The following is an 11,769-nucleotide window of genomic DNA, read 5'->3' as shown; positions in this document are numbered from 1 at the left end:
TTTCCCACCCCTATTCTTTCCTGTACAGGGAACATGTTGGGAAAAAGAAATCTGGTAAGAATATTTTCCATTTTCTCCTACTCATTCGATGTTTAGCATACCCCTACTGAGCGATGTCCAGGCCCTGGGCACTACATGCGGGATACAGTGATGTGGATGGATGGATGGATGGATGGGTGGATGGATGGATGGATGGATTCTGAAAGACATTCGGGGCTGAGGGGACGGCGTGCAGGCTGGGAGGTGCAAGCATACAGTCAATTTGGGCCTGATCCATTTGCCAGCCTCGGCACCAGTCCTGGCTCTGTGCTTCCTTCCATCAGCCACTGATCTGGGCGGTGACAACTGCTCTTGCAGGCAGCTCCCATACTCACTTCACTCTCCCCACAGTCATTTCTCTTCCTTCCTAACACCCTTTCCATTCCCTGGACAGCAGGACCCTTATGTCAAAAAAGAGGTGGTGAGAATTTGAATATGCACAGAGGAAAGATCTGAGTTCTCACAGGCCTGGGGTTGATAAGCTTAGATTCACAATCGCCCAGCTTTGTCCTCCTGCACATCTGCAAAGGCCCTAGCCCATACCACATCTGGAGCCAATGTGGTCTTCAGAGCTTTCTGGAATTCTAAATTCTTTATCTAGAACTCCAGGAAGTTTGAGGAGGTTGATAAGGATGGGTGGAGAGGAGGCCAAGCAGAGATTCCAAAAGTGGAAAAGGATGCCTTCTCTCGTGGGCCTCAGTTTCATCATCTGTAAAATGGGCATAAGGATAGTAATTCACCTTGTAGGAGTATTATAGGATTCATAATAATATGTATAAAGCACTTAGAACAGTGCCTGGCGTGTTGTAAGAGACACGTGTTTGTGCTGTTTTTATGCTGCTGCTGTTAATTCAGAACACACAGGTGTTCTTGTCCAGCATCAGTAACAATTCCAAATTCAACAACTCTGGTCCCTTTACTGCTCCCTGGGTACAAGGGCTGTGGTCAGCTTTATGGCCCCAAGGCCATTCCTGCAAGGAAGAGTGGAGAGGAATTGGATTTCTTCGCCTCAAGGTATGGCATCTGGGGTGAACTCCGGTCTTTTCCCAAGCAGACTGTTTACAGCTCTGCTTTCTAGCTTAATAGGTACTGGCCGGAGCCGTGGCATCCTGCTAAAGCTACAAATAGCCCCTTGAGCCCTGAGGATAATGATATGGTTCTTAGAAAAGAGCAGAGAGGAGAAGAGAAGCAGACAGTCTTCGTCTGGTCACAGAGTTTCTGGCTTTGAGTGTGTGGAGACTTTCCCGGAGGGGACGGGTGGGAGGGAGAGAGGAAATAGACAGCTCTGGTTTGTGAAAACAAAAGCATTCAGTCAGGACAGGCTTGATGAGGGGACTGGTCTGGAAAAGAGAGAAGCAGCTCTAATTTGTGGTGACCACTGTTACATCATTCACCTGCAATGATGGGGGATGGATTTATTTATAGTTCAACTGGGTGGAAACTAGCATCTTTCTTCATTCAGACTAAGAACCCATGCTGGGATTTGCCTTATTTTTTTATCTGACCTTTGAACACTTCCTTTATGTTAGAACAAGCCTCCTTGATTAAATTGAAAAAGGATTTAAGGTTGACAGCCCGAGCCCTGAAATTTCTGTGTGAGAATTCTGAGTTCAAGAAGGCTTATCTCTCTCCAGAATTTTCCTGTTGTGGCTGACTGCCTGGCTGGTTCCTGCAGACTTTGGCTAATGTGGTCTCAAATTCTGCTGATTCTGCAGGAAAAAATCTTCCCACCAAAATTTCACAGATCATGTGATTATTTAAGGAGCACCTTTTCTTCCTGATTTTTCTACCCTTTACTTATTGAAATATTCTCTTGTTTACTGGCTCTTTCAGCAAGACGGGCAGTATATTGAATTTCTAGGAAGAAAGGCCTATTTTACCATTACTCATCATTTTAAAAATTCTGTGGTAGATGAGGCACTTTACCTTTGGCGAATATTTTATGTTTGTTTGGGGTTTTTTTGTTTTTTGTTTTTTGGCCACACTGCATGGAATGCGGGATCTTATTTCCCCGACCAGTGATCGAACCTGAGACCCTGGCAGTGGAAGTGCGCAGTTTTAACCCCTGGACCACCAGGGAAGTCCCATGAATATTTCATAGCACTTCCTTAATGATAAAATCACCCTTATACTGTCAAAGCTCCTCCTTTCTCCTGGACTTTTCCTTCCCTCTTATTCCCCGCTGAACCACAAGAATGACATTTCTCATCTAGGAATACTTTGATTTCACACTCGTAGCTCCTAGAACTTAGTTCTATCTGCATCAACTTTTAGCTACTGCAATTACTATGCATTATAGAGCCTGGTTGCAGTATCACACTCCACCAGTAGATGTCTCCACCTAACACCTAAATGGTCTATGTAGCCTAGTTTGAGACTCCTAGTAGATCAAATGAATGGTGTTTTGATAAGTTGAGTGCTCTGGATGAAATGAAGGCAACCTGCCCTGGAACAACTGGTCCTGAAAAGGCAACTCCATGCACTCTTTTCTGAGCCACTTAATGGCAGGAAGCTAGTCTAAAAGCTACTGTTGGACTTACCTGGTGGCTCAGTGGTTAAGACTCCGCCCTCCCAATGCCCGTGGCCTGGGTTCAATCCCTGGTCAGGGAACTAGATCCCACATGCATGCCGCAACTAAGAGTTCGCATGCCACAGCTATGGAGCCAGCAAGCTGCAACTAAGGAGCCCGCGAGCCACAACTAAGGAGGCCGCCTGCCACAGCTAAGACCTGGCTCAACAAAATAAATAAATATTTAAAAAACAAAAAACAGTGCTAACGCATTCTTATAAAAAGTAAATAAATAGAAATAAAAGCTACTGTCATAGAAGAACAGGGAGGATATGTAAGGCTCAGACCTGGCCCCTGAGCAAATCTTGGAAGAAGTGCCAGCCCTGAGCCCTGCGCCAGCACCTGATGTGCTCGTGCCAGCCTAGAGTCCTCAGCCCTGTTCCCTGCCCTCCTCATTTCCTGGCTTCATGTCTTGTTCGCAGTGAGTCCCCCAGTTCCCTGATCCTGTCTCTGCTCATAGTTAACCCAAATCAGTTGGCAGCCTGGTGAGGAGAGCTGGTGCAGAAATGAATAGATCAGCCCACTGATCAGAATCCTGGAAATTGTATATGGTACAACTGGGCCACCATCAGTTGTTAAAACTGGATAGCAACAGTTGAACTTTTTGGAGTAACCTGGCTTAAGTGGACCTTGACTTATCCAAAGTCTCTGTCCCTTCTTACAGGCAAGAGGTGGTCTTTGGTTGCTCGTAAGATAGACAGGTGCCTGCCAGTAACTCAGCACTATGTGTTCTCAGGAGGAGGCCTGAGCAGTGTAGGGCAGGAAGGGTTTCTAGATGTCTCCACTCATCCTTTGTTCATTCACGCCACAAATGTTCATTGACCCTCTGTGCTGAGTGAACAAGACAGACACAGTTATTCATTCAGTGCTTATTAAGCACCTACTGTGTGCCTGACAGTGTTCTAGGTCCCCGGGAAATGCAAAAGGTGTTCCCACCATGGGAACACAATGTGGGAAGTAACCTCACAGTCTGGTAGAAAAGACAGATACGTAAACAAAATTAAATGTTGTAAGTGCTGTGAGAGAAGGCATTTGAGTGTCTCCCTGAGGTTGGAAGTCATTTAAAGCTGTTTTAAAATATTCATTCTTTCATTCAAATATTTATTGAGCCTTTGTAGATGCCATTCATGTTCTAGTCCAGGGGTTGGCAAATGTTTTTTTCTCTAAAGGTCCAGATAGTAAATATTTTAGGCTTTGCAAGCCCCATGCAGACTCTGTCACTAATAATAATTTTTTGTTTCCTCTTCCTTTCATTCTCCTTCTTATTCTTTACAAATCTTTAAAAGTATAAAAACACATTCTTAGCTCCCCTTTGCACAAAAATGGACCATTTTTGTGACTTCTGAGCAAGCTCTCTGGCTGCAGTATGAAGGACGGACTGGAGGGGCAGGATGGAGACCAATCACGGGGTGTCCCGCCTGCACACCCCTGGCCACAAGAAGCCTTTCTCAGACCCTGGTGAAAAGGATGTGGCATAGTGAGGATGTGGGTGAAGTGAGGTGATGGAGTGCTAGCAACAAGGTCCTCCCACATCAGACCCATGGCTCTGCAGGAGGGAATCCTGACGGCTGCCACTAGGGGCAGCAGAGATTCCCCACGCGTGAACACAGACACCTCCTGGCCCCTCCAGCCCACTGCCCGCCTGCCTGGGAGACCTGGGCTGTCTCTGACCACTAACCCGGGCAGCAGGCTCAGCTTCCAGCCTGACTGTGAAGTGGGTGCTTCTCTCCACTCTCCAGTTCTTTGTCTCCAGTTGAGGCGCACGGAAGCATGGCTACCTGGATGCAGCCCACGTGAGGTTAAAACAGAAGGGCAGATGCATTCCTGGGGTTCTGAGCCCTGAGGCAGATTATATTCTGGGATAAAAACTGTGGACCCCAGTCTCTACCTATTGCATTCACTGGGGAATGTGTCCCCAGCTCACAATGACCAGGACAAGTAGCCAGGAGCCTCCAGCAAGCCAGCGTCTGCCTTCACTCATTCACATAAGAGTACCTCTTAGAAGCACGGTGCCGGGGGGTAAAGGAGACAGTCAAGAGATCACTGTCTAGAAGGACAGCAGAAAGGCGGCAGTGACCAGCCTGCTTTGGGGCCACTGAAAGATGTAGCCGGGCTGTCTTGGGCTCTCTGTCATGCTTGAGGCTGGAAGGAGATCAGCTCTGCGGCCTGACCTGGGTGGGAGGTGACAGAGGAGGAGCAAGCTGGCAGTAGTGAAGATAACCCTGAGAGCTGCGAAGACATAAGACTTGGGGGGGCGGTCATGGGGACCTGTGGGGTAGGAGAGCGAGATCTCAGACTACCCTTCCTTCCTACCTTCTTTCCTCACCTACTGCCACCAGGTAGGTGGACCTGGCTCAGATCTGGCTTTGTCACCAGGTAGTGGTGAGATCTAAGGCAAGTCACCTGATATGTCTGAGCCTCTGTTTTCTTGTCTATAAAATGGTGGTAGGAATACTCACCTTCCAGGGCAGTTGTGTCAAGGTAGTTTATGTACAGCGTATAGCCTGTGATAGGCATTCATGTGGGGCTCCTTCCCTCCCAATCTACTTCTGAACCTTCATCCCACATCTTCCGTCTCTTTTTTCTCCTCTCTTTCTCTCTTCTCATGCTTTCTCCACCCAGGGTGCAAGGTGCAAGGTTTCCCTGGGGCCCTCCCATTTCCCTCCGTTACCCTCAGCCTGGGAGGGTGAATGGCCAGAACATGGTCACGGAGCCAAGAAGCGGTGACCCTCCTTCACCCGGCTGCAACGCCCTGCTCGGATTTTCCGCATCAGAAATGGAGAACGCGTGGTTCTAACAGAGCGCTTTTGTGCCGCTTCTAGATGCCAGAGGCTGGGGTGAAACGGCGTGCTGGTAAATACTTCACGACCAGCTCTCTGATGGGAAGCCCTACTTTGTGGCATTTGCCATTTTCCATGGTGTAAATACTCCCACCATGGCCAATTTCAATAAGATACTACCCAACAGAGTTGGGAACAGATGCACAAAATCGGCTCATTATGGGTGTATTTGGACACAGAAATGTACAAATGGATATTTCAGTGGTTTATGGAAACAACTGAAGGGAATCCTTTGAATCAGGACTCTCAGGAAACCAGGGCCCAGTGACCACAAAAGCCAGACTGCCTTCCCATCACATTCAGCCTGCTGCTCTAAAAGTGCTGCCCCTTCTCTCTGGAGTGTCTGAACTCAGATGTCCCTTTACATCATCCATATTCTGTGATATCTTTTCATTTACTTGTCAGATATGTCTTAGTATTTAACCAGGGCCACACAGTGCTACATCCTGTGGAAATGGCCTCCCCAGGGGCTCCTCTCCCCAACAGCCCCTGCCCTGGTCCAAAGCTACCATCATCTCTTGTCTGCAAACACCATGTCCTCCATCTGGTCTCCTGCTTTTTTTCTTGCCAGGCTGTAATCCAGTCTCCATGTGGCAGCCAGAACTGTCTTTTTAAAGATGTAAATCTTGTCATTCCCTTCTTAAAGCCCTTCAGTGGCTTTCTACTTCAGGGTTTCAAAAAATCCGAACTTCTTGCCCTTGGCCCAGCATGTCCTGCCTGCTCTGACCCATGCCTGCCAGGGTGATCTCATACAGGACCGCCCTCTGCTCACTCCTGGACTTCAGCCACCCCCTGCCAGTTCCTAGAAGGCTCCAGGCCCTTTCCCATCCCACAGTCTGCCTGCACCACTCTGTCCCCATTCTCCTCATGCCTCCTTGCCTCAGAGGTCTTTGCTTTATGTCACCTCCCTAGAGGGGTCTTGCTGACCACTCCATTTAATGTAGCATCCTTTTCCCACTCATTCTTTGTCTGGCATCCTGGTTGTTTGCAGCAATGCATCAATCAAAAACTAGTATTACCCTGTATACTTAGCGATCATATATACTTGTGTACGTGTCTCTCTCCCCAGCTAGACTGAGCTATTTGAGGCTAGGAGTCATGTCTGTTTCATTCACTTTAGTATGCCCAGCACCTAATAGAGTGTTTGGAACATCACTGGTGACTTCGTGAATTAATAGATGAGTGATTTTGGATGGATGGATGGCAATGGATAGCTAGACAGATGGATGTTTGGTTGGATGAATGACGAATGGATGTTTAGCTGGGTGGACAATGATGGGTGAATAGTGGCAGATGGATGAATGGATGGATAGATATGGATGAATGAACTTTCCCACTACGCTGTCAGCTTCTTCAGGGCAAGTACCACATCAACTCTGAATCCTTAGTGCCTAGCACAGTGCCTGCACAAGGACAGGCACTTGGTAAATTTTAGTGGTTGAGTGAGCAAATGAATGAAAGAATAAATGGATGAGGTGACCCTGAGACAAGACCTGTCACAGCTTCTTTCTCTATTTGGAAGGTCCTCCTGACCCACCCTACTCCCTGGCTCCTGTTCCTTCACACATGGGTTGTGTGATGGCATTTTGTATCCCCAGGGGGCGACCTGACCTCGGTGGACCCCATGGTCCTGGAGCAGTATGTAGTGGTGGCAGACTATCAGAAGCAGGAGAGCTCGGAGATCAGCCTCAGCGTGGGGCAAGTGGTAGACATCATCGAGAAGAACGAGTCAGGTAGGAGACCTAGACCACCTCCCTTCCACCCTGCACTGTCACCAAGCCTCTGGGACAGGAAACGCTTGGGAGTGCAAAAGCTGCAATGGCCAATCCAGGCTGCTCAGTTTCCACGGATCTGGTTGATGGCCTCCTAGAAAGCTGGCCTTGTTTGATCACAGTGCTTGAGTACTCCACTTGGTCACAGCTCACCAGCATCCTGTTGGGTCAGGTGATATCGACTTGTCCTGAGGTTCACATTTTATGAACATTCCTTCTGGTTTCAGAGTACTTGGAGACACGGAGTCCAGCATTCCACTGGAAATTTGCTCTGTTGATTTGCCTTTGGCTACCATGGGAGTCCTCATGAAAGTTCTGTCAGCTGTAGGCTCTGGTGGGATGGACACACTGCCTCAGCCCACCTGCCGTCACAGGGACCACTGGTCACATACAGGCAGACCTCAGAGATATTGTGGGTTTGGTTCCAGACCACTGCAATAAAGCGAGTCACATGAATTTTTTGGTTTCCCAGTGCAAAAAAAAGTTACATTTATACTTACTGTAGCCTATTCAGTGTACAGTAGTTTTATGTCAAAAAAACGATATACATACCTTAATTTAAAAATACTTTATTGCTAAAACATGCTAACCGTCATCTGAGCCTCCAGCAAGTCATAATCTTTTTGCGATAGTAACATCAAAGATCACTGATCACAGATCACATAACAAACATAATAAGAATGAAAAAGTTTGAAATATCAGGAGAATTACTGAAATGTGACACAGAGACATGAAGTGAGCAAATGCTATAGGAAAAATGACACCAATAGACTTGCTTGATGCAGGGTTGCCGCAAACCTCCAATCTGTAAAAAACACATTATCCATGAAGTGCAATAAAGCAAAGCACAGTAAAACGAGGTCTGCCTGTACACTGGCCGGGACAGAATGTGATGTGACTGAGACACAGCCTGGGTTTCCACCTGAACTCCGCATTTCACAGCCATCCAGGTCACTTCGTTGAGGAGGCTGCTTCAAGGGTTAAATGAGGCAGTACACAGAGAGTGCCTAAGCCTGTGTTTGGCACATAGGTACTCAAAAATGTGTTTCCTTCCCTTTTGCCTTCTTTAGCCGCAATAGGGCATTGGTACCACTGAAGACAGAGAGCAAGGAGCAGGGGATGAGTGGATCCTCTCCAGGAAAAAGTGGCATTAAACCCCCACTGGCTTTGTTGTAGCTAAAATGTGACATTGACTAGCAATATTAGTGGGCCAATCTCTGTGCTACCCCAGTGGCTAGTTAAGGTCCAACAAACAGGGAAAGACTGTTTCCGGCAGCCTCTGGAGCATGTTCCCATTAGTCAGGAGATGAGCATTAGCCAACCAAAACTTCCTGATTACACAGTACAGCAGTTGTTATCCCTGCTTCACAGCTGAAGACAACAAGACTCCAAGTGACTCAGTCACTCACCCCAGATCTTGTGACAGGTTGCCGAGCTGGAGTTCCTAACCAATTCCAGCTGGCCCTGAGGCCATGTGACGTTCTTATTCCTAGAAATGAGTACAGGCAGTCGGTGGGTATGACTGGGATGCTCCGTGGGGATGGAAGAAGGGAGCACCCACCCACCCACCCCCACCCCGCTTTGCTTTGCCTTGCCAACTTGAGTGACGTCAGGAAGGACACGTTGCTGGGAGAAGGGGAGGAGGCAGGATGGGGTGGGGGCCCAGCCTGGTGTGTCCAGAGGACAGCAGGGAAAAGGCTTATGTCCAGATCTTCAAGTGGCCAACAAACTCAACATTTGTTTTCAATTACCTTTTACTTACCCAAGTAATATATGGATACGTTCTTCTTGAAACATTAATGATAAAGTTAAAATCTATTTTTTTCCGCTAGCTTCAGGCCTAGTCCCCTTTCCAAACCCAGACTGCCCTTCTATCAGTTTGGGGTGAATGCTTCTTGATAACTGTATACACACATGTGTATAAATGTGTGTACAGGGATAGGACTTCCCTGGTGGCGCAGCGGTTAAGAATCCGCCTGCCAATGCAGGGGACACGGGTTCGAGCCCTGGTCTGGGAAGATCCCACATGCCGCGGAGCAACTAAGCCCTTGCGCCACAACTACTGAGCCCACGTGCTGCAACTACTGAAGCCCGCACACCTAGAGCCCGTGCTCTGCAACCAGAGAAGCCACCGCAATGAGAAGCCCGCGCACCGCAACAAAGAGTAGACCCCGCTCGTCGCAACTAGAGAAAGCCCGTGCGCAGCAACGAAGACCCAGCGCGTCCATAAATAAAGAAATAAATAAATTTATTTATTTTTTAAAAAACTCTATACAGGTATATATGTATGTACAGTGTACACATTTGTACACGTGTGTATACATATATGTGCACATGCGTAATATATACAACTGTATGTATACACATACATACACATCGTATTTCATGCGTCTATATATAATTTTGTAGGTTTTTTAAGCCCAGTGGTGTATCATTCTATACATTTTGACCTGCAACATGCTTCTTCTTAAGTCAACATTTAGCTCTTATTCTCTTAACGTCTGCATACTATTTGAAAATATGGCATACTATGAGCCATATCTTCCTTTAGTATGAACAGTATACCTGTGTGCACATTGGTGAGTGTTTCTTTAGGTGAGATACGCAGAAGACTGCTGGACCATAAGATATGCATACTTTAAATGTTAAGATACAGCCAAATGACCTGCTTCCAAACTGTGGCCATACCAGTTTACTCTCCCTCCAGCAATGCATGAGGCATTTGTGCCAGTAGTTAAGAGCTGAGGCTGTGAAGCCAGATGGCCTGGGTCGAATCGCGGCTCTGCCACTTTCTTTGTGACCTTGGTCAAGTCACTGCCCCTCTCTGAGCTTGGCTTCTCCATCTGTAAAATGGGGCAGTAATAGAATGCAGCTCACAGGCTGCTGTGAGGACTCAGCCAGTCAGTAGTAGATGTGAAGCACTGAGACAGTCTGGCGCATCTTTGCTGTCATTGCTGTTGTGACACTTTCCTTAACCCCGCGCGGATACCTACAAATAGGAGTCCTTAGGAAGGCATATATGGCATATTTCTGATTTCTGGTTTTCCGCAGGTTTATCAACCCCATTCATTCACACAGACACACAGACACACAGACACACACACACACACACACACACACACACACACACACACACACACACACACACACACACACACACACACACACACACACACACACACACTTCCCAGCCACCAAAACGTGTATTTTAAAACGTGCACCCAGTCAAGTAAAGCAGAAGGTGGCTTCTACCTCAGGGAGCTCAAAAGCAAAGTCCTCCCTGTAAGACCGGGAAGCTAGTCCAGAGTCTGCCCCTTCCTTCTCTTCTCCTTTGGGGTCTCCGGGGCCTGGAGGTTTGTGATCTTGGGTAGCAGATCCTATTTTTCCGTTTATGCTATGCAGAGCCAGCTGGGCCCTGTATTAACTTCCTGTGGCTGCTATAACGAGTTACCACAAATTCAGTGACTTACACCAACACAAATTTATCATCATATGGTTCTAGAGGTTAGAAGCCCAAAATGGGCCCCAGTGGACGAAAAAAAAGGCACTGCTGGGGCTGTGTTCCCTTCTGCAGGCCTGGGTGGCATCTGCTTCTTTTCCATTCTCGAGAGACCAGCCACATCCCGTGGCTCGTGACCCCTTCCTCCACCTTCAGAACCAGCAGTGTTGCCCCCCTCTGTACCTTTCTTCCTTAGCCACATCTCCCCCTGACCCTTCTTCTGCCTGCCTTGTGATTAAACTACGCCCACCCAGATAAGCCACATAACCTCCTATCTGGGAGTTCAGCTGATTAGCAACCTTAATCCCATTTGCGACCTTAATTTGAACTCTATGCCATGTGCATTGTTATTCTGCCTACCACAGGCTCCATGAGAGCCCTTTCTCTAAAATGGGAGGGCCTGAGTCTCAGTGAACAGCCTCTCAAACTGTTATATCTGCAGTCAGATTTACCTTGACATGAGCAGATGCAAAATCAGTGTCTCAGATAAGTTATTAGGGCAGTGGTTTCAGTATCAGAGAGCCCTGGGTGCAAGTCGCAGCTCGGCTGTAAGCCGTGTGAACTTGCACGAGCCCTGCCTCTTGGAGCCTCAGTTTCCTCGTCTGTGCAGTAGGGATGATAATGTGAAGATGATATAAGATAATGCAAGTGAAATGATTAGTGCCTTGCACACCTTAGCGAAGGGAGCTACGTTCTTTACTCTCATCCTTTAGGACAACCTTTCTCCCCACCCCCACCCCCGACTCCCCTCCACAGTCCCGTCCCAGGCTCAAGAGCACGTTTCCTGTTAGCCTGTCTCTAGCAGTTAGCAGTCAGCTAACATGGGTAGTTGTGTTCTACTAATAAAATGGTGACTTTTGAGCCTTACGCTGAGCGTTGGCTCCTGTAGCGGCTGAATCGAATACTATATTCTGACGCCCGGCCCTCACACCTGACCCAACTAATATCAGTCTGCACTCTCATTTTCCCAGGTTGGTGGTTCGTCAGCACCACTGAAGAGCAAGGCTGGGTCCCCGCAACCTGCCTCGAAGGACAGGATGGTGCACAGGA

At 47.8% G+C, this 11,769-nt stretch overlaps 1 protein-coding gene across 1 annotated transcript in view; it reads left to right on the top strand.

The window, feature by feature from the left end:
* Positions 1 to 11,769, top strand: part of SH3PXD2B (SH3 and PX domains 2B) — a 109,736-nt gene that overhangs the window by 74,590 nt on the left and 23,377 nt on the right. The window contains exons 6-8 of the mRNA XM_007465558.1: positions 29 to 54; positions 7,047 to 7,181; positions 11,691 to 11,761. Coding sequence (XP_007465620.1) covers positions 29 to 54; positions 7,047 to 7,181; positions 11,691 to 11,761 — 232 coding nt within the window. The remainder of the gene's footprint in view (positions 1 to 28; positions 55 to 7,046; positions 7,182 to 11,690; positions 11,762 to 11,769) is intronic.

The sequence above is a fragment of the Lipotes vexillifer genome, unplaced genomic scaffold (genome assembly GCF_000442215.2).
Source record: "Lipotes vexillifer unplaced genomic scaffold, Lipotes_vexillifer_v1.1 scaffold621, whole genome shotgun sequence".
Lineage (NCBI taxonomy): Eukaryota > Metazoa > Chordata > Mammalia > Artiodactyla > Lipotidae > Lipotes > Lipotes vexillifer.
This window is presented reverse-complemented; position numbering and strand designations above follow the sequence as displayed.